The sequence below is a fragment of the Saccopteryx bilineata genome, chromosome 9 (assembly GCF_036850765.1).
Source record: "Saccopteryx bilineata isolate mSacBil1 chromosome 9, mSacBil1_pri_phased_curated, whole genome shotgun sequence".
NCBI classification, from domain to species: Eukaryota; Metazoa; Chordata; class Mammalia; order Chiroptera; family Emballonuridae; genus Saccopteryx; species Saccopteryx bilineata.
Window position 1 is genome coordinate 39503379 of NC_089498.1, and position 22435 is coordinate 39525813.

Sequence of the window (22435 nt, forward strand, 5' to 3'; positions counted from 1 at the left end):
CAAGGATGCAAATAGCGCAGGAAGCTCCTGGGTGTACCCCAGCCTTCGCCTGGGATCAGGTTCGATCTCTAGGGACCTCTGTTTTTCTGTATGTGAAATGAGGATGATGATACTGACACTGCAGGGTGAGCTGGCACCACCTGGGGTGAGAACTCAAGCTGGCGTTCACAAACTTACAGCCGACTCCGGAGCCAGGTGGTGGGTCCAAACCCAGCTCTGCCACTTCCCAGCTGGTGACCTTGGACAAGCCCCTTGGTCGCTCTGTGCCCCTCTGCTCTGGTGAAAACTTTCCTGACCACCTAGCAAGGGAAGGCCCTCACTATGTATCTTCTTTCCACCGGTCATTAACCTCACTTGTGTTATTATGTAACCTTAGTTGTGCGTGTGCACGTTCCCTGAGGACTGTGCTCACAGATGTCTGGTACATAGCAGCTACTCAATAAATGCTTGCTGCATCCACGCCTGTGCCTGGCTTGAGTACACAGTCTCCCTTCCATCCTTCCAGTCACCATGAACACGCCTTCCCTCCTTTACCCTGGCTCCCACGTAACAGCCCTTGATGACAAGCTGCACCTGTGCCTGGGGGTGCAGCTCTGCCAAGTCCTCCCACACCACCCATGTCCCTGAACTGAGGAACCACAGAGACGATCAACATTCTTCCCTCTCCTCACAAATGAGTGGAATTGGGGGATCCAAAAAGAACACATCCAACGGAATCTCCAAGGTCAGCTGCAAATTGGAGTGGGGGCAACTGGTGGCCCCAAACTGCCCTCAAAGATACTCCCTGTGGTCCAGAACCAGGCAGTTTGCAGCTACCTCTGCCTCTCAGGTGCCTACAGCTACCCAGAGTGGGCCAGGCTATCCTGCACTGGTCTGAGCATCTGTACAGCTCTGTATCCCAAACCCAGTGGGAATGCCCTCCACACACACACTCACCCTCTTCTTGGCCCTGGCTATTTCTGCCTCCTGGGATGCCTTTCCCTGTCTCCACCTCCCGTTCGTCTTTCCCAGCCAGACAGGCTCTCTTGGGAATCCTCAGGACACCTTGGTCTGCCACATCAGGCCTGGGATTCAGCTCTGAGTATCAACACGGCTTGGAGCTTGCTTCCAGTGATACCACTGGCCCCATAGGAAGCTGGACTTTGGAACTGGCACAGGCCTGGGCCTGGTGGGTTGCCACCAAACCTTTCCAGCCATCAGACCAGGCCTGTCCCACCCGAGTCATCACAGTTATTGGCTCCCAGAATTCCCAGAAGCTGGGCTCTGGGGCCGTCCTGGAGAGGCAGTGCTGCTGGCCATGACGGCAGGCACGGTTACCTGGCCCACTCCAGGCACTGCTGGCCTCCTCCTCTGGACTCGCCTCTGGCTCCTGCCCGTCCGTCTCCTTGGGGCCTCCAGGAGATGTGGGGTGTGGTGTCAGTGGTGGGAGCAGGGGACTGGCTTCTGCAGAGAGGAAAACACCATTAGGCTCCACCAAGCACTGGGCACCGAGTCGTCTGACCACTTGCCCTACCCTCTGGCCAGGAAGGACACTGAGGCGGAGGTGCGTGAGCATGTGCCTAAGATCACCAACCCCTAGGCTTGCTATAATTGGGAAAGATCAGACACCTCGATTTTCCCCTTGGCCTTCTAAACCTCTCACCCCCCTCATTAACTGTAGCAATAATAATTGCTATTCCAATTGCTGTTAATAATTAGAGTGCAGGATGCCCTACTGGGCACGCCCAAGCTAGGGGCACACGTGTGGGCTCCGCCTCCCCAGTCTCCTCCTCTGGCAGCTGGGGGCCTCTCCAGCAGGCCCTGCACCCAATTCCAGCCCAAAGGGCATATTTGCCTTCCTTGCTGGCCTGATAACCACTTCAGCCCCCAATCGATGAGCTCCCATAAAAGCCCCCCCTTGATGACGTCATGCGCCCAGCAGATTATTAATACCCAAGATAAGGGCCATGATTAACATCAAATAAATCAATCACACAGTATAAAAGTCCTATTATTTTTGGCTATAAATCAACGTGGCTGGCATTTGAGCTCCAGCCACCGAGAGAGAGCTGCGCTGGGCCCGCCCGCGAGTCAGATATTGCTCCTGCCGCCTTATCTCGCCCATCGTCGCGTTATCACCGCGGCCTGTGCCAGGTGCAACCCCGGCTGTTTTTTCCAGCTCCTTCCCCACCCCGCCCCCGTGCAGCCCCAGCTCCCAGATCAGATAAGGGGCCCAGCACCCTAGGAAAGCCACCAGGTCAAAGTCCACCAGTAATGAGCCATTTGCCCTTTGGCAGATCAAGGCCCCCGCGAGGCCTCCCATTAGTGCACAGCATCTACGGGAATGGTGATGGTGACAAGGGACCCCTCATATACTCCCTCAGCTCCACTGCATGCCCAGCTACAGATTTGGAAACTGAAGCTCAGAAAGGACAGGAGCATGGGCTGGGGACCAGCTGGGGAGAAGGCTGGTAATGATGATGATAACAGGTGAGATAATAATAACGAACCTGAGCTGGCACCAGAAGCCAAGCCCCTGATCCCTTCACACAGTCCAGCAGTCCCCAATGAGCTGAGAGTGATGGGAGCTCCGGATCTGGGTTCAAGTCCCACTGCCCCAGCCTTCTCTCACTGCATAGCCCTGGTGATGCCAATGGGCCTGCTGTTGGGCAAAGGGATGCAGGGGCCAGTGGGTCCCAGAGGACAAGGATTGTTAGGCTCCTGGGCTTGTGGTTATTGTAGGGGGGACTCTGATGCTGAGACCGGGATATGCTGGCCGTGGGGGGTCCACAGTGAGAAGGAACCTCCCTGCCAGGGACCAAGGCCTGTCTGGGATATCTGCCTGGCCCCTGCTCCTCCTCAGCTTCAAGGCGCTCCCTGCCCTGCAGAGCTCTCCTGCTGTCTCCTCTCCATCCCAACTCAGGGCCTTTGAGCTGCAGGCGCCACTGCCTGGTATACCCTTCCCTGGGCACCCACAGCATGGGTGGCTCCGCGCACCCCTTGGGTCTCTGTTCAGTGTTGCCCCCCAACCACATCTCTCCTCTCTCCAGTCATGCCCACCCACTTACCACTCTCCCAAATGGTTCAGACAGTTTGTGGCTGTCTCCCCCATCAGACTATGGTCTAGGGGTGACTCAGCCTGGGTGTGCATTCATGGTATGGAACGGGAATGGGAGTAAAATCGCCACCCACAGCCATGGTGAGGGATCCGGGGAGGCAGGGGAGAGAGGGGCCAGGGCTCACAGCAGGTGGACCGGGCAGAGCCCAGCCCCCTTGTCCTCTCTCTACTGGCCCTCCAGCCCCAGTTTCTCCTTCTAGAAAATGAGTGAGGGTGCTGAGCTCCCCCAATGCCTCTGCCTCAGTGAGGGCCCCCTACTAGGAGAATCTGGGGGGGTCTAGGGGTACAGCTAGCCCAAGAGGCTGCCCAGCTTTGAAGCCCTCCTGGGGACCTGTCCTGAGCAGGCCTCCAGGTGTCAGATTAATTCACCCCTGAGTGGAGGGCTGCCTCTTCTTCCAAGACTTCTTCTCAGCTTGAGAAATGTGTCCCACACTTTACTGATGAAATTGCCACCAAACGGGCCCAGGAAGGGATTCCAGGTGCCTGGGCTGGGGTGGCATGGGGAGCTGGTGGGGAGATAAGGGGAATCAATGTGTATCCAGACCTGGGGGTCAGATCCCTGCTCGGGTGCTTAGGCTGTGTGACTCTGGGCAAGTCATTAGCCTCTCTGGGCCTTATTCCCACATCTATAAAATGGGGTTACTCCCAGGCCCCTCTAGACTCTGGGATCAGGCCCCTGGCTGGGAGCGGCCTGGGCTCCTCCTGGCCTTACTGGGCACAGTTAGCCCACAGATACACCAAACTCACTGCTATTTCACAGGTGTAGAAACCCAGAGACACTGGCTGCCATGAAGTCACAGGGGAGAATGTGAAAAGGTGTGGGGTGGCTCAGAATGCCAGACTCCATTCTGCCACACCTACCGCCCAACTTACCTGGACTAAGAGGGCTCAGGGGCTTGGGCTCCCCCTTGGCTTCAGGCTCGGGCTCGGGCTCAGGCTCAGGTTCAGGCGCTGCTGCCTCTGGCTCTGGGGGGCCGATGTCCGGAACTTGGGCCTCTTCTCCAGCTTCCATATCTCCGAGGGGACCTGCAGACATAGCCCGAGGGGAATCATGAGGCACTGGCCCTTTATGGTGTACCCTGGCCACCTCATGGGGTCAGAGGCCATGAAGGAGCAGCTATCAGCATGGGGGCTCCCTCAGGGTTCCCCAGGATTTGATGTGTGAATGTCACCCCATATCAATCCAACCCCTGCAACCATTCTAATACCTGGGTGTTATTGGCCTTCCTGCCCCACATCGCCTACCCTACAGCCTCTGCTGGCCCCATGAACTTCTCTTGCTAGGATGATGGTCCCAAACTTTCCTCTCTGCTCTGGTCCAAACCATGGGAGCAGGTACGGGGGACTCTTGTGGGTCGGTGAGCCCCTGGAGGTTACCGTATGTCCCCATGTATAAGACACACCTTTTTAAAAAAAATTTGGGTCTAAAAACTGGGTGTCTCTTAAACAGTGGTTGTACATTTTTTAATTTACATTTCCTGCTTTTTTGTGCAGGAAATGGAACCGAGGACTAGGCAATATATGAAGACAGTGATTTGTCATTGGGTGTAGATGAGGACAAGCTAATGGATGGGAGTTTTGACAGTGATGAGGAGTTGTATGAATTTTATGCTGAATAAAACTTGAGTTCAATAACTTTACGTAATACATTTTTTTTTCCAAATTTTGGGCCCCGAAATTAAGGTGTGTCTTATCCATGGGAGTGTCTTGTACGGTACATGACTGCCGTGGCTTTCCCTGTCCCACAGGTGCTGCTCCCCTGCCCCAGACCCTCTGGGAAGCAGCCCACACTCAGGTTCCAAGGTCTGGGGGCTTCGTGAGGGTGGCCCCAGTGCTTGGCACACAGGAGGCACTGAGAGGAGCTGATTAAAATAATAAATAGATGGGCACAGACGAGCAGACAGGTGTCTGCAACCTCTGGGGGCCAGTGCAGCACAGGCCTAGGATCCCCTAATTCCAATCCCCAAACCCCAGAGGCTCTTACAGGGGGAGCTCCATGGAGCCCACCTATAGGTAAGAAGCCAGATGAGCGTCCAGGTGATCTGACCAGTCCTATGAGGGTGTCAAAGCTGGACCCGCCAGGGCCCCTGAGTGCAGGGCTGGGTGGCAACCTCTGCTCTGGTCAGCCAGATGATGCCAGTGCAGAGGACAGAGAACACTGGTGAACAGTTGCCCTTCCTCATTCTGACCCCCAAATCACCTAAGCCCCTTCTATCCCTGTCTCAGCCTGGGCCTCAAGACAGGTACCAGGATGGCACTGCCTTCTGCTCCAATCACAGCACATCTTTGAATGTCATTTACTTATAACATTGATGAGATGCTGTAGGAACCTGACTCTGGTTTATATCTATTAGCCTAGGGTAACTGGATTTTGTTACACATCATATCATATTAGAGTCACAGAACCTATAAATGATGTTAAGTGAGGACTTACTGTATCTCCCAAGTTATTCCTCTGCAGACATCTGCCCTAGCCCCACCCACAAGTCAGCAGGGAGATGACACTCATCATCAGGTTTGGCGTAGGAAGATCTGACTTATGAACCCCAGTTATGGAGTCCAACACGGGCCACAGAAGCTGGCTCATGGCAGCAGGACGGGGAGACCCATGAGGCTATGACAGAAGGTGGTGGCTGAGTTCCCGGGCTTACTTTCAAAATCTAGCAATTTACACGGAGCAGAGAGGTGCAAAGCTGGCGTTCTCTTTGCATTTCAGCTCACTTCTCTGATCACAAGTGGGTGACGGTCCGCTACTGTAGTGAAAACTGATTTGTTCCTGGTGAGGCGGATGCCTTCCTGACTTCTGTGGACACCTGAGGGCAGACGCTGTTCTAGACAGCAGAGGTGCTGGGACCTCTGGACTCTGCGGGGACTTCCAGGCTGGCAGAGGAGATAGTCAAACAATAGACAAGCCCCAAACCCGAAATAACAGAAAATCAGAAATGTGCTGTGAAGAAGGGAGGCAAACGACCAAGAGAGAAAAACAACAGGCAGAGATGCTACCAGCAGATGTCAGAGGGGACGATGTTCGTCCAAGGCTGATGGCTAAGAAGAGAGCAGAGGAAGCGGCTTGTGCACAGGCCTGGAATCCAGACAGCCCTCGTTATGGTGGAGGAAGGAGTGGGGGGCAGCAAGGCTGAGAGGCATGTAGGGTCAACCCACAGAAAGGAGAGGTGGATCCTAACCCTGGGGGCCACCATGGGTCCTTGCAGGGTGGCAGGGTCATTTCTCAGCTGTAGCTCTCCAAACTTATCTCCTGCTGAATCCCAGCCTCTCCAAGACACCTCAGAGCTATAATTACTCAGACCACACAGAACCAGCCCTAGGCTAAGCCTCCATGCTCTCGTCAATGTGCCCACACAAGCAAGTTCCATGTTGGGCTGGGCACACCCCAGACCGGTCGGACTCGTGCCCCTGGGACCAGTGGGAGGTCTGACTCGCACTAACCTCCTTCAGCATGCAGCTGGGCAGCAAAGCACTGGATGCAGTGGAGGTCAGCCTCTGACCCCTCTCCCATGGAGATGGCCCTGAGTGGGCACTGCCCATCACTGTGGCCTGCACACAGTCCTGAGGTCAGTCCATTTGCTGGCCCTTTTCTAAAAGCTCTGTACCTTCTGTGGGTCATCCAAAGCTGGAGGAGTTGCCCTGTAGCTGTGGCCCCTCCTGCTGAATGGGCCATGAGATTTCAGGGCCTCAGTTTCCTGCTCTGGAGAATGGGAATAAAGCCACCAGGGAATGCAGGGACAGAGCTTGGGGCGGGGCTGATACTCCCCTCCCCACACCTGCCAGGCCCTCTGGGACAGTAGACCCTACTCTTAGTGCCTCACCCAGGTGGGCCACAGCCAGCCAGGGAGGCCTTGAGCTCCTGTTGGGTCCATTTATGGAAGAACAAAGGCGTCTGCTCCGCACAAAGGCGTGACAATGAGCGTGAAGAAAGAGGCTGTAGGCTGAAGCAATTTATTCTATTGCTGCTAATTCAGTTCCAGCACAATTAAAACAGCTCTGATAATGCAGGAGACAATTGCCAACCAGCAAATTGCTACAAGCCCACAACCAGGATGCAGCACAGAGATTCCGCCCCATGCCCACCTCAGTGCATAAAGAGCACGCGCATCGCCCCAGCTTGAGCCCCTATTACAAGCCTGTTCCACCTGGGGCTCAGGTAGGAAGGTTTCTCAGCTGCCAGGGTGATTGGTGAGATACTGTGCTTCCGTGGGTGCCCTGTGATAGGAAAGAGCCTGCCGGGCCCCTGTGGGACCCCTTCTACCAGAGACCTCAACAGCGGAGCCAGAAAGACTCACGGCCAGGGAGGAGGTACCCTTGCTATGTGACCTCAGACAAATCCCTCTACCCTTCTGTGCTCAGTAAGCACACAGGATGAAATATAGTAACACCTTACAGGATGAAATATAGTAACACCTGTATCCTAGCTTAGCTCAGGGCTGGCACTCAGGGCTGGCACATAGGATATGTGCCCCAAATGTCACTGTCATCACCATTAGCTACTACAACCCACCACCCAGCAGGGCCTTGGAAATGGTAGGGGGCATGGCTATGATTAAGCACTACCATGCGCTTAGCATTTTATTAATGTCCTCTGTACCCGCCACCCCCTGTAGCCAGTGGTGAGGGCGAGGTGCATGTGGGGAGTAGGGTCCACTCCCACCACACAGGGAAGAGTGCCGGGAGAGGACAGCAGGAGGGTGAAGGGAGTGATGTGGAGGGGAGGCAGGGCTCTGGTGACAGTCACGATGGGCAAGCGCACCCCTCAACACCTCCCAAGATGGAAGCCTGAGTCATGCCCACTTTGCAGATGAGTAAACTGAGGCCCAGCAAGGTGAACTGACCTGCTCATGGGCCTGGGCAAGGAAGCAGTGGTAGGGGCAGGTGGAGCAGTACCCTCCTCCAATAAGCTACCCTTTTAGATATGGGCTCAGACCATGGCCCTTCTCTGTGCCAGGGGTGGCCCTACACCTCTTCTTAACCTGCAAACGACTTGGAGTGAGGGCAAGGCTAGCCCCATTGCCCAGTGGATTGCAGAGGCTGATACCCAAGGCGAGCACCTGTCTGGGGGGTGCCTGTGGGTGATCACACCAGTTACCACAGGCCAGGGGAGCACTGGGCATGGTCCCCGCTGCCCAGAGTCCCTTGATTATCACGGTGAGCAGACACCACGCGCACTGATCCATCTCCTGCTCATTAAGCTGGATGCCGAAATGGAAATGAAAACATAATAGCTATTTGATTGGGGGTGAGATATTTTGCATATTGGCTCAGCGCTGATAGCGGAATTTCATCAACTCCCTTTTTTCATGCTTTAAAACTGAATTATGGAGACAGGCTCTGTGCAGCAGGATGATTCCAACTCCTTCCAATTCCTGGAGCAGCAACGATTAACGACCCCCTCCTGACTTTGATGGCAAGGCAGCTGTGGTATCCTTTTGAATAACTGCCTTGAAGAAAGCAAAAGCTGGGAGCTGAGGAGGGGACAAAACCCTGGGACTTCAGTTTCCAGGTGGACCTTCCAGGAGGGTGTAGATGGAGGTAGGTGGCTTAAAGCACTGGCCAAAACTAACCCTGGTCCCTGCAGACTACTTGTGTTAAATGGGGGCGACTCTGGCCATCCTCCGCCAGGCCACTGGAAACGGGAAAGAACCAGGGCAATGTCCCGATGAGCCCCCACCTGGACTGGGGCTTGACCAGGGTGCGGGGCTTTCCTTTATGCCTGCCCATTGCACGGACCGTCTCTGCCTCTCCGGGAATGTCCTCTACAGTCCCAGTTTACAGGGGACGAAAACAGAGGTGGAGGCCATCTACCTGCTCAGGCCTTCTTCCCATGTCACGGCAGGATTTTGAATGCAGGCCTACTGGCCTGGGGGACAGGGGTTATGTGTCTTGTCCCTCCCCCACCAATATCTGGCCTGCCCAGAGAGGTGCAGAGCTGGGAGAGGGCACCAGGCAGACCCTGGGGTGCAGATGGACCCGGGCTTTGATGGTTTATTTTTAGTCATTGTCCTTTCATTCACTCACTCACCAATTCACTAGTTCAGTTTTTCACTCACTTGTTCATTCAGTCATCAAACCTTTCTTGAATTCACTGAGTGCCAGAACCCCACAGGCACTGGGGACCCTGCAGCAAATAAGATGTAACCCCCAAAAAAGAAGCATGAAAAATGCAATTGCAGCCATTGTGACAAAGAGGTGGAGGTGCCAGTCATGGAAGGCTCCTTGGAGGAGGCAACAAATGAGTGGAGACCTAGAAGGAGACCAAAGGAGGTTGCTTGCAAATGGGGCCAGGCAAAAGTGTTCTAGCCAGAGGGAACAGCAGGCCATTGAGGTTGGTGACCTTGTGCAGGCCATACCTCCCTGAGTCTGGTTTCCTCACTAAAGGCCTGGGATAATAGTAGCCTCCTGTCATGGGCTGGGGTCAGGGTTCAGGCAAGGTTGGTGCCAGTGGGTGCTGAGAACAGACTTGTGGTTATTATCACAACTGTTAACTATTTCAACTCTCCAGAGAAGTGCCACCTGGCCCTCTAGGGGTGAGGATGGGGGTCATAGTGCTGGGAGGGCTGAGGGGCTGGGGCCTGGGGATAGCAGTGCAGTCAGAAGAGAAAGACCTTCCCCAGACTGGCAAATGGTCTGGCCTCCTGCCTTGCTGGCCCTGGTCAGCCAGTGGGCAGGCGGGGGCTCAGTCCTGCCAGGAGAGAGACCCTGGCCTCTGGGTGGCACAATGGCCAGATAAGGCTCTGATAACAGAGAGAAAATAGCAACAGATTCAGACTTTCCCACCACTGGGCAGCAGGCAGCTTGGGCCACGGCGGGACAGAGAGGCGGTGGGGACAGCCCTGTTCTCCCCGAGGGAGCTGTGCTGTGGGAGTTTGGGGTGACAGGGGCCTGGTCATTCTGGGGGCCCAGCAGACAGAGTTGGGTCTGAAGCCCGACCTCTAGGCAGGAGGCAGACTGATCTCTGGTGAAGCTCCCCCTCCCCTGGGTCTTGGCAACCACAAATGGATGCTTTTAAATCTACTCCCAGATGGGTCTTTAATTCAGCTATTTTGATAGACAGGGAAACAAAGGCACGGAGCATAGGGGCAGCTGGCAGCTCCGGTCCAGTGCCCTCTTGTTAGCTGCACCCCCTGCATCCTTCAGCCTCCATTCCCTGCCCAAGTCCTTCATGACCAAGGGCCTCATACTTGATGCACAATTACAACAAGCAGCTGAGCTGCTTTCCAGGTCCAGGTGGATGGAGAGAAGCAAGTTAGAAGAGGGGAGTGCTGGGTAGAGACAGATAGGGACAGGGCAGGGTCAGAACCAAGCCCGGAGTAGGAGGGAGTCCAGCATATGGGGCTCTGGTGGAGGCAGGGTACCCCAGGGCCCCGAGCAGAGAGGCCCCAGAAGTCCGGGGGCTGGTGAGGTCAGCTTGTGCTACCCATGGTGGGCATGGGCATGCCCAGTAGGGCTTCTGATAGAAAAGGAGCCCTGGGGCCTGACCTGTGGTGGCACAGTGGATAAAGCGTCGACCTGGAAATGCTGAGGTCGCCGGTTCGAAACCCTGGGCTTGCCTGGTCAAGGCACATATGGGAGTTGATGCTTCCAGCTCCTCCTCCCTTCTCTCTTTCTGTCTCTCCTCTCTCTCTGTCTCTCCCTCTCCTCTCTAAAATGAATTAAAAAATTTAAAAAAGAAAAAAAAAAGAAAAAAGAAAAGGAGCCCTGGGGAAGGTGGGTTGGCATAGGGGTTAGGTTCTAGGCCTCCAGTGGAAGTAACAGTTCTGGGAAAAGGGTTCACTTGATCAGAAGTTCTTCAACAGCTTCTCTAACAAGAATAGAGGTAGGTTTCTAGACCACTGCCTCCTAGAAGCTCACATCGGCAGAGGTGTGGGGGCTCCCTGGAGGGGTATAGGCATCCACAGGAGGAGGATGGAGCTCTAAAGCAGGCCTCCTGGGAACTCAGCCAGGCCCTGTAACTGACTGCCCCTGCCAGTGGGTTCTCTCACGCCAACTTCCTACCAGGACACTGAGAGCTGGCACAGATGTCACATGGAGTCAGGTAATCTCAGTGGGTCCATCTTCACGCCATCACCCTAAATGTGGCCTGAAGCTACTTCATTCCAAGCCACTGCAAGTGTGGGGTCTAGCCCAACGGCAGGTGAGACTCCTGGGCCTTATCTCTTCCCTGATCCACCCTCACCCCCAGGATAGCCAAACCCCTTCCACTGGCCTGGCCCTCCAGCTGCAGGGCCTCAGCCCACCCTGTCCCTCTGCCAGGACACTCTCTCACCCCATCTCTGCCAGGTTAAGGCCTTCTCACCCCTCAGCAAACTCTTCTTCCCACAGTCTGGGTGTCCCTGGAGCCTCACATTTATTTGTAAGTCATCTGTGCAATTTTCCTAGGAGTGGAGGGTGGGGAAAGCTGGTCAGCTGATACTTCCTGCTGGCTTCGAAGTGCCCAGAGGGAGGATGAAGGGTGACACACTTGTAGCCAACTTCAAGGAAGGCACTACCCCAATAGACCTAATGGGATGTGTCCTGTGTTCAAGGACTGCACCAATGGCTATGAGGATACGGGTGCTACTGAGGATGCAGAGGGTCCCAGCAGAGCACAGAGGGGTCTCTGGAGCCTTGAGAGGTTTGAACTGGCTGTGGCCTGCCAGTGGCTCTCATGAACCCCAGATCAGTCTCAGTGACAGCCAGAGTGACCACAAAGAAGATGCTGGCAAGACAGTCTTGGCTTATTGGAGCAGGCAGCCTCCTCTGAGGGCAGAGTGAGCATCTGAACCTCTGCCTGTTCTGTGGACTTGGCCCCAGATGCTCTCCTGCACCGGTCCTCTCCTTCACCCCTACACCAATTGCACAAGTCAGCTGGGGGCAGAGGAGACATGGGGACTTAGCCGCTTGACTGTCTACTTCACCAAGGGTCAGCTAAATGCTGATTGGATGTACTCTGCAACAGAGAACTCTACTCCTCTTCCTGAGGCACAGACGTCCGGGTCCTAGATCCCTGCACCGCTCAGCTCCCTCAGAGGCTGGTATAACTTCCAGGCTGTGAGCCTCATAGCTCAGCAGGCACCCAGGCCAAGCCCAGAGGTGCTGGTGAGTGCAACTCTTCCAAGTAAGCTAGGCTGGAGGAGGGTGGCTGGCTGCTGTCACAACACACTGTCGACCAGCTGAGGGCAAAGAGATACCCTCAGCATCAAGCACAAACTTGCAGTGCCTGGGGGTGCCAAGCAGGGGCCCCATGCTCTCTGGGAACACAGAACTATGCTCTAACGGACAAGAGCCACTGGGACCTGTTCCAGCTCCTAACAAATTAAAAAGATCTTATGAAGATATAATGCACATACAATAAAATTCATCCTTTTAAGTGTCACTCAGCATTTAAAGGCATGTTTATTGAAAGATGGGAGGGATAATCATATGTACCCAAGTAAAACCCAAGAACCCTGTGGCCCTGTCTTATGCAAAGACTAGGATCTTTCCTTGTCAACTCTTCGACACTCCCAGCCATCCAGAGCCTCCCTTTCGGGCCCTTAACCCACCACGAGCCAGGTCCCTGTGCCTTTGCCCTCCCTCCCCTCTCCTTCTCCCAGGTTCCTTCTCTCCACACCTATTTTCTGACTTTGTCATAGGCCTGGCAGCTGGGCTGGCTACCACCAGACCTTACTGTAAGGGTGTGGAGGGAGGCCTGGATGACAAGGATACAAATAACACTTCTGCTCAGTAGACAGCAAGTGGATGACAGCTAAAGTCCAACAACCATTTTCATGTGGATATCTTGTCCTGTGTCCCCATTATGCCCGGGGCCTGCTGTAACCAAGAACAGCCCCAGAAATGAGACCCAATGTCCACCTGTGTAGCTTCTGGGACAGGAGGACCCCCTCCTAAGCCTCAGGCCTGCCTTGCCCTGTGGCCCTCAGCCTGTGGCTGCCCTCTCTTCCTTAGGCCTCACCCTCCCTCGCCAACCAGTGGTCAGCTTCCTAGCTCCTTCCTCCCAGGGCTATCAGCACAGTTTCTAAGGTCATGCTCTCTGGTGGGTGGTTGTCTACACCCATGTTCCCTACTACACTGAGGCTTACTGGTGATATTCACCTAGAACTCTCCACACCTTGACCCACACTCCTCTGCTCAGGAGTCCCCTCCCATAGTTCCCCCATCGCTGGAAAAGTACCTGGCACATGGTAAGTGCTTAATACTGTTTGACCGTGATGGGTGTTGGAAAGGTAAACTGGCTGCTCACAGGTGGCCCGGCTCAAAGCTGGGTGTGGTTGGGGGCCGATCAGCCCCCCTCAGAAGAGGCTGGGGCAGAGTGAGGGGACTTGGGGAATCTCGTTTGGACCAGAGGGGAGCCTTGGGGTCTGAGTGCACATGTGGATGGACAGCAGGGCTGAGTCGTGCGTGAAGCAGGGGTACACCTCCTCCCCACAGGCGGAAGCTGGGCCTCCCTGCCTGGGGCATCTGGGGCCTGCATGGTATGGGTGTCCAGGTGTGAAGGGAGGAGATTTGGGAACATACAGGGTACTAACACCCAGTGTGTGGGGGTACTGTATCCATATCCCCCGCCCCCAAGCCACCACCATTTCCTCCTGTGGTCAGCCCCTTAACTGACAGACGGAACTCAGGGGGCTTAACTGTCCCAGTCCCAAGGGCCACGCCCAGTGGGGGGCCTAGGGGGAGCCTGTCATTCCCTGCGTGTATATATCCTTGGAGGCCTCACAGGGCGGGAGAGATCACAGGAGTGAATACCAGCAGTGACAATGACAATGGTGGCAGGAACTGGAACTTGAAGCAGCCTCTGCACCAGGCCCAGCTCTAAGGACTTAACCACAGAGCACTTTCAATCTCTGACACTTCTACTTACTGTCACCCCACTTTAGATGGGGGAAACTGAGGCGAAGGGAGGTTAAAAAACACGGCCCAAATTCTCACAGCTAGAAGAGTGGACAGGCGGCCAGCCTGCTCCCCTTTCCTGGACCTGGTATTATTGCCTGTGCTTCCCTCCCATTTCCCTGCTCATAGAGGTGGTAGTGGGGGACTCGGACCCAAGTCTGTGAACCTGAACACCTGTCTCCTGGCCTCCCCTCACCTGGTCTCAGTTTCCCTTCCTGGCCCTATGTTACAGACAAACCAAGGAATGAGAAGCCCTCCCTATCTCTCAAGTTCTTTCCGAAGTCCACACCACGATTGCCTTGTTACCACCATCTGTCTGCCGCTCCCCCTGAGGCCAGGGCCAAGGCTCTACCAGCTGTTTGCTGTGTGGCCCAGGCCAGCATGCCCCTCTCCACTCTGCGGGGGTGTCCATCTACTGCCCTGGCTTTGGTGCAGAGACAGTAGAGGTGTGCAATGACTGGCACCCAGGATCCCCACCTCCAGGAGATGTGGCCCCCTCTGGCACAGATCCCTGGGACACAAGTGCACAGTATAAAGCTCTGCCAGGACCCTCCTCAACACCAGCCAGGGGGTAAACTGGTTCCTTTGTACAGATAAGGAAACTGAGGCAGAGAGCACTACACCAGCTGCCATCTGGCCTCAGCTTGGGCCTTGGGCTACCTGCCCCACAGCTATTTAGGGCAAGGCAGAGCCCAGGGAGCCTGGCTGGCTTTGGTTTATACATAGGGCAAATGGGTACTGACACACTGACTTTGTAGTGCTGTTATACAGAGCGGACGTGGCAGGACTTTGCAGGTGAAGACTCCAGATGTGGATTATTTCCAAGAGTATTGTAACTCCTTCTACTAGGTTCCTGCTTGAGCGCCTGCCACTTGCTAACAGATCCTGGTGGTGTGTGTGTTGTGTGTGATCATTAGGGTGGGGGTGGGCATGAGTCTCAGCAAGAAGAGCTAAGATGGTGTAGGATGGAGAACAGCAGGTCAGTGTGGCGGTGGTCAGTGAGGAATTCTCAAAGGAGGAGGAGATATTAAAGCCATGTCTGTGAATATGAAAACCGCTCCAGGAAGAGGGAATTGTCGGTGCAAAGCCCGGGAAGGAAGGAAGAGTGGGCTGGCTCTGCAACTGAGGACCATGGAGGTGGAGAGGCTGAGGGGCTAGAGCGCTAGGCAGCTGGCTGGGGGTTATTCTCAGCACCTGGGAAGCTAGTAAAGACTGCGGACACTAGGCTGCAGGGAGGCTGGCTGCTGTGAACAGCCAGCGCCTCCATGCAGCCCCTAGCTGGGTGCCACTTCCTTGGCCTCAGTCAGGATCCTCCTCTGCCCTCTCAGCCGGGCCAGTGGGCAGGTCCCCCACCCCTGTCCCCAGGGGTAGGGGCCGGGTGGGGCAGGGCAGAGAAAGGGAGGGTAGTGGAGGAGGCGGGAAGAAAGAGCGGGGCCTGAGAAAGCCCAGCCTGACTGATAGGGGAGAGATTGGTTTCAGCCGGAGCTGCGGGCCTGCCAAGTCCACATCCTATCGCGCGGCCTGCACTTACTCAACATTCATCTCCGCTCAGCTAGGAAACTTTATCAACGCTGGAGGTTGGCGCCATCTCTGGGCCTGGCCACTCCCCGCCCTCCGATGGGCCCAGATAGCTGCTGATAGATTACACGAGATTGTTTCACTCTGAGGACGATTACTAATACTCCTGGGGGAGGGGGTGCAGACCATGTGGCCTGGGCCGGGTGGGGAGAGACCAGACCACTTTTGGGCCATGGAGAACACACTTGGGGCCATGTGGCAAAGACCCCAGCATGTGATTGATGGGGAGGTGGAGGGAAGAGGCCAGGACATGTGGTAAAAAGGGTGGTCAAGGCCATGGCACATGGCAGAGATGGCCAAGGCCACAGCATAGAGTGGAGAGCAGGAGGCAGCCTGGCAGGAGATGGGGAAATAGTGCCCGAGAAAACGAGCCCCACTAGCTCCAAAGAGATTCTCCAGATGTGCTGATAAGGCTGACAGATGGGAGCGGGGCTGCAGCTAATGGAGCCATTGCCAGGGGGCCCCCATGTCAGATGGATGGAGGCAGACTGCGTTCTAGAGGGGACAGTGCTCCAGTGTGACAGGGCCCTGCTGTCTGATAGACAGGGAAGGAGACCCCAAGGTGCTGAACCCTCCTCAGCTCCAGATTTCTACTCTCTCACCTCTGGTGCACCTGACCCTCAGTCACAACTGTATTAGGTCCTACACTATGGACACTGTGAGAAGGGCCTGTCATCAACCACTTTACCAAGGAGCTGTGGTCTCAGAAAAAGTGGGAGCTCTGGGCCCAGGGAGGCCTGGGTGCAGGATTTCATTCATCTCCTCTTCCAGGTGGTAGGGTTCTGCACCCATATCTCACAGGCAGTCCTGATGCTCTGTGGTGAGGAGCACACCCAAACCTGGAAGATTCCATTTTTTTTTCTATTTTTCCTTAAAGTGGAGGAGGGGAGACACAGAGACAGACTCCTGCATGCACCCCAACCGGGATCCACCTGGCAATCCTCCTGGGGCTAATGCTTGAACCAGTCGAACCACTGGCTGCGAGAGGGGAAGAGAGAGAGAAGGGGGAAGGTGGAGGGGAAGAGAAGCAGATGGTCACTTCTCATGTGAGCCCTGACTGGGGATTGAACCCAGGGCATCCACACACTGGGTTGATGCTCTATCCACTGAACAAACCAGCCAGAGCCTAGAAGACTCTAGTATCCAGACTTGTGCCTTGGGGATGGTGTGCAGGGAGGAAGGAAGAAGCTGGTCCCCTGGGCTGGCCTTTCCTCCTTCTGGGTTTGGCTAGGTCCCAAACAGCAAATTGACTCTGCACATATGGGGAAACTGAGGCACCTTTCTGGTCCCATGAAGAATCTGGTGAATCTTTAGGGCCTGAAACTGTACCCCCTGCCCAAAACACCCCTGATTCCCATGAGGCCCAGAGCTACAGCATCCAGGAAGCTGGGGTGAAGGATACCTAGGCTCAAATCTCACAAGGCAGGACCCTCATCCACCCTGAGCCTGTTACCTCAACTGAACTGGGAGTTAAAACATCAGCCTCAAAATCATAGACAGAGAGTCAAATGCAGGCTGTGGGGGCTAGGAGAGGGGTGGGGGTTTAGTGTTCAATGGTGACAGAGTTTTTGTTGGGATGATGGTAATTTTCTGGAAATGGATAGTGGTGATGGTTGTACAACTTGGTGAATGTCAGTGAATTGTACATTTGAAATAGTTATGTTAAATTTTTTTTTTTTTTTTCTATTTTCCTCCTGGTTCTTTCTCGGAGAGGATGAGGAAGAGGGGCGGTCCTTGCGGACTTCTACTCCTCCCGGGTTTTTCGGCACCAAAATGTAAGGTATTTTTCCCCACCGAGAAGGAAGGAATGGGGCTCGGAGCCACAGAGTGTGGAATAATAAACGGCTTTATTGAGTACAGAGCGCATCCTGCCCAGCAAGGTTCCCTGGCCCTGAGATAAGATGGAGGCCAGGGAAGTTGCCGTTTTGTTAAATTTTATGTATATTTTACTACAATTAAAAAAAAAAAGCTGTCAGCCAATGCCAAGGAGCACACAGCAGGTGCTTCATTAAGTGGTGCTCCATTTCCTCAGGGATTCAGAGACACAGGTCCCTAACCATGTGTACATCCCTCTACAGTGAGGAAGACTTCCCCACCATTATCAGGCCATTCGCTGGATGAGAAGACTGAGGCCAGGGCTTGTCGGGGTCTGGTTCTGCATTCATGAATGGGGTGAGGGTGCTAGGGAGTCATGGCAAGTCCAGGAGGCAGGCAAAAGCAGTGGACCTGTCCCATGAATGGCCCTGGGCAAAGCTCTGCTGCTGGTCACAGTTTGACCCTGCTAGGGTCCTGATGAAGGGTCTGAGGCTTCCCTGGCATCCAGCTCCAAGCCCTGCAGTCTAGGAACACCTGGTGAGACTGGATCGAGCCCCAGGCTTGTGGGAAGCATGATCCATACAACCAACCCCTAATGGGTTCCTCACAACCTCGAAGAGCGCCAACAGAGGCTCACGGGTTTCAGTAGCTGGCCAAAGGGGACCCAGCAAGTGGAGGGCTGGGATTTGCATCCAGGCCATGTGGCTCCAGAACTGGCAAACTCGACCCCTCTGGAGTGAATGAGAGCCACAGCAATGACAATCCCCTTGGGATCTGGACATTACTGCCTTGGGCCAAACCCTCTGGATTGTCAAAGATTGTGCCTGGATTCCCAGAACCCATCAGGTCAATGCAGAGTTGGTGGAAAGGGAAAGTCTGGTACACGAGAAAGGGGGGGGTGAGGGAGAGGAGGAGGAAGAGGAGGAAGAGGAAGAAGAGGAAAGAGAGAGAAGGGAGGAGCCACAAGCACATTTCCCCTGTCCCCAGTTCACACCCTGGACCCACAGGCTATGTGGCTGTCCTGGAGGCAAGGTTAGGTGGCATGCTGAGGTGGTGGTGCTGGCATTTAAACTGGGCCCTGTGCTGGTCAACGCATGGCAGGGGGCTGGCACTTCTCCCACCAGGATATCTCATTCCCTGCTTAGAGTTTTGCTTCTGTTGTTACCTCTGCCAGGAACATTCTTCCCCACACACGCCACCATCCCAATGTCTCTGCTTAAAGTCTGTTTCATTGTGGCCACCTCACCTTCCCTGACCACCAGTGCCCCAGCTAGAGGGGATCCCTCCATTGTTGGGATTCTTTTCTTCTCTATCTCCCCATCAGCCTGAGGCTCCATGAAGGCAGGAATTGAGGCTCTGTCTGTGAAGGTCACCAGGATTCCTGGTTATAAGTTAGAGGTCAGCCTGTATGTCCCAGTTCCCAAGCAGCCAGCCCCTGAGGGAGCAAGTCCCAATCATGCCTTGGGAGTGGGGACCTCAGTGTCCACTGAGTAAGGACCTCAGCTCCTGTATTTTAGGGCGCTATGACACATTCCCTGCAGGCCCTTTTTCTCTCAGTTTCTTTTTCCTATTGGGTTTGCTTTGGTCCACTGGGAGAGGCCGGGGTGGGAATAGATTTAGAAATCAATTGAGGAATAAATTATCAAAGAAAAAGAAAATAAAAGGTAATAAAAACCCTCTCAAAGATAACGTATGCCCTGCATTGTCCTGGGGGAGACAGAGCTGCTGGTAGAATGGGGGCTCCTCTCAGAGATTTCCAGGTAGATGCTAGGAGACGCCTCCCAGGTAAAGTTACCCGGACTATCCTTCTACCCTTGTGCTCTGAGTCCCTCTGACCCTCATATCCCCCACCCCTGTGAGGTACCACCATCACTGCATCTTGCAGAGTAGGGGACAGAGGCCCAGAGAGGTGAGGGGCTCAGCTGAGGCCACACAGTGGCAGTCTGGTTCTGGCCCGATGGCCCCCTCCCTATTTCCTCCCCTTAGATCTCAGCCCAAACTTGTCCTCTCCTCACCTCTCTGCTATTTTCCACTTACGCATTTTTGAAAAACACCCCCGCTTGTGGCTGGTTTTCGGTCACTGAGCCTTGCTGGTGAGCCGTGGGAGCTGGAGGGGCCTCTCTGGCCAGGCCTACCTGGGCCCCGTCTTGACATTCCATGGGGGTGCAAAGTGACTTCGAACACAATGAGAATCCCCTAAAGTTGCTTGAACACTTCCTACAGATATGGTCTCCTGTCATGTAAATTTCTGAATATGGAAAATCTGAAAGACCCCAAGTTTCTAGAATATGCCACAGCTACAGAAAGAGTAGGAAACCTCCAGAGAACCTCTTTCTCATTGTGTGGATGGGGAAACTGAGGCTGAGGGAGCCACAGGGCTTGCTAGAGGGCACAGAAACCATTCTGGGAAGCAGAGACCAGACCTTCCTATTTAAACAGTGAGAAGCAAGTCTGGCAAGAGAGTTGAGACTGTCATTCATGAAGTTGGTGTTACAGAGAGCCTGGCAGAGCAAAGTTCTGGATAAAAATCATAGCCAGGGGAGTGCAGAGAGTTGGGGGAGAGCATGCATAGGGTCTGGAGGTGCCCGCCACTGGGAGTAGAAGGGGAGGCTGGCCAGCCTTGAGCTGTCCACACCCTGCTTTTGAACTTGATGTTCCCATTTGGGAGTCAGAGTTGTCAGTGCTGATCTCAGGAACACACACAAATCCTGGTCCCCTAATTCAGGCTGTGGGGATCTGGGCTCTGAGGGTCAGCAGGAGGTCAACTAAAGTCCAGCCTACCGGTCCACCTGCTCCCAGGCAAATGGGTAGCCTCAGCAGCAAGGTCTGGACAGGTCCCCCTTCCAGAGCTGGGGAAGGGGGGATTTCCACCACTAGGGCAATGCCTGGTAGGGACACTGGAGGAGGTCCCGCCCCCCCAGTCATCAGCCAATCCCTGGATCACACTAATGGTTATTTGCCTGCCCCGTTTCCATTGGCTGCCAGCACGTAGGTTAGGACCTTGGTTCTCAGACTGAGGGAGTACCTGAGGGGAAGTTGTTGGGGAGATGGGATTGGGGGGCCAAGCTAGGGGTGCTGGGCTCTGGGAGTGCCAGACTCTGGGGGGCTGGGCTAGTGGGGCCCTGAGCTCTGGACATGCCAGATTCTGGGGTGCTAGGCTGATGTACCTGGGCTTTGAAGGGCTGGGCTGGGCTTTGGGGGTAAGTTGATGGGGAAGTGGGCTGGGACCTGGGGGTGCTGGGCTCTGGAAATGCCAGATTCTGTGGTCTAGGCAAGGGGGGCTGTGCTATGGGGATGTTGGGCTCGGGGTGGGGGCAGGCTAGGGGCTCACTGGGCTCTGGAAGGGCCCAGCTGGGATGCTAGGCTGGGGGACTTAGCCCTGAGGGGCTGGGCTCTGGGGGGAGACTAGGTTCTAAGGGGCCGGTTCGGGGGGTGTCAGGCTCTGGGTGACATGACCAAGTTTGGGACACAAAGGGCCACTTGTTTCATGAAGAAAACTGGTTACATTGCAGGCTCTTCCTTTTCCTCTAAGGTTCCCTTAAATCTTCAAACTCCACCTACCCCCCCATACTCCTTCCCTCTACAATTAGGAACTCAGAGGGTACAAGATACTGACCCCAGGTCACACAGCCAGAAAGTAGCAGCATAGGTAGAACCTTGCCCTAAGTCCTGCAGCCCCCCTCCCGCCCCCCCCCCCCCCCGCCCCTAGGCGGGGAACTTCTTAATTTTAGCTGCCTTGTCTCAGGGAGGGCTATCTTTTGGCTTCCTTTGCGAAATAATTATATGATGGTTTTATTTTTTAATTTTTCCATTGATTTGAGAGAGAGAGACAGAGAGAGAGAGAGAGAGAGAGAGAAGCATCAACTTGTTTCACTTAATTGTTCCATTTAGTTGTGCACTTGTTGGTTGCTTCTCACCGTGACCCCTTAAGAAAACCCGAGTCCCTGGCTTTCACCTTAGAACTACTAGTAGCAACACTTTCTCGGGGCTCCATGAGTTGTGGGGTGGTGGTCTCCCGGGTGTGTGTGTGTTTGTGCTTTTGTTCCTGGCATTTTGGAGGGAGAGATAAGGGGAAACAACAGGACTGCTCAGAGCAGCAGGCAGATAGAGAAAGTGATAGAGACTCCTCCGCCACACAGGCTTATCGCACTTTTTATCACAGTTCCCTTTTCTTCCTTCCTTTCTTTCTTGGGGAGTGGTAGGGTGGAACATACCCCCATTCCTGGCCCCCAAGTGGAGGAACCAAGGGATGGGGCCTCCTCTCATGCTCCCTTTAGCTATGTCCAGCACATCCAGCACCCTGGCCCAGAGCTCCCAGCTGGAAGGGTGAAGGTCCTGGGGTGGTTGTCATCATGGGACAACAGCAGTGGGCACACCTGCCCTTGTAGAGTTAAGATCGCGGATCTCTTTTATCAATTCACAAAAGGGCCCTGAGGGGGAATGACTACCCATTTCATGGATGAGGGTAGGTAGACTCAGAGAGGAGCCAGGACAATAGTGGGTAGGGCTGGGACTTGAATCTGAGTCTCCTGAGAGGCTGAGGTGAACACAGCTGCATCAGAACAGGGAGTCCTCAGGGGAGCTGGTCAAAGCTGGTACCTGATACTAAGATCCAGCCCAAGAACTATAGGGCAGGTCTCAGTATCTGTAGCCCCATTTTACAGATGTAGCAACTGAGGCTCAGAACAGGGCAGTGTGTGTGAGCCACAGAGACAAGGCATGCTGGACCTCACACTCCCTCTCTGTTCCCTCTGGCTCTGGTGAAAACAGAGGGTTCTGAAGGAACAGACTCCCAGGGCTATAGGACAAATGGTCCAGAGCCACCCGTGTCACTGTGGGATAGGACAGAGCCCTGGGCCTCTTCAAACCACAGCTGCTTGCCAAAAACACTCCAGGAAGAATGCTGGTAGGATTCTTGGAGTATGTCCAGCAGGTAACCCCAGCGACCCATGTCCGTGACTCCTAGAGAACCTCTGAGTCCCTGATGCTTTTCTCATTTCTCTCCTGTCTCCTTCAAAGGCTGAGGAGGCTGGAATTTCGATTATGCCCACTGTTCAGGTG

The 22435-nt window shown here is 54.7% G+C and overlaps 1 protein-coding gene across 4 annotated transcripts in view; it reads right to left on the reverse strand.

Annotated features, from left to right (window-relative positions):
- Nucleotides 1–22435, reverse strand: part of ZFPM1 (zinc finger protein, FOG family member 1) — a 79052-nt gene that overhangs the window by 43464 nt on the left and 13153 nt on the right. For all 4 annotated transcript variants that reach the window (XM_066242284.1, XM_066242287.1, XM_066242283.1 and 1 more), the window contains exons 2-3: nucleotides 3971–4123; nucleotides 1318–1443 (exon numbers count right to left, since the gene is read on the reverse strand). In XM_066242284.1, the coding sequence (XP_066098381.1) occupies nucleotides 1318–1443; nucleotides 3971–4123 (279 nt within the window). The remainder of the gene's footprint in view (nucleotides 1–1317; nucleotides 1444–3970; nucleotides 4124–22435) is intronic.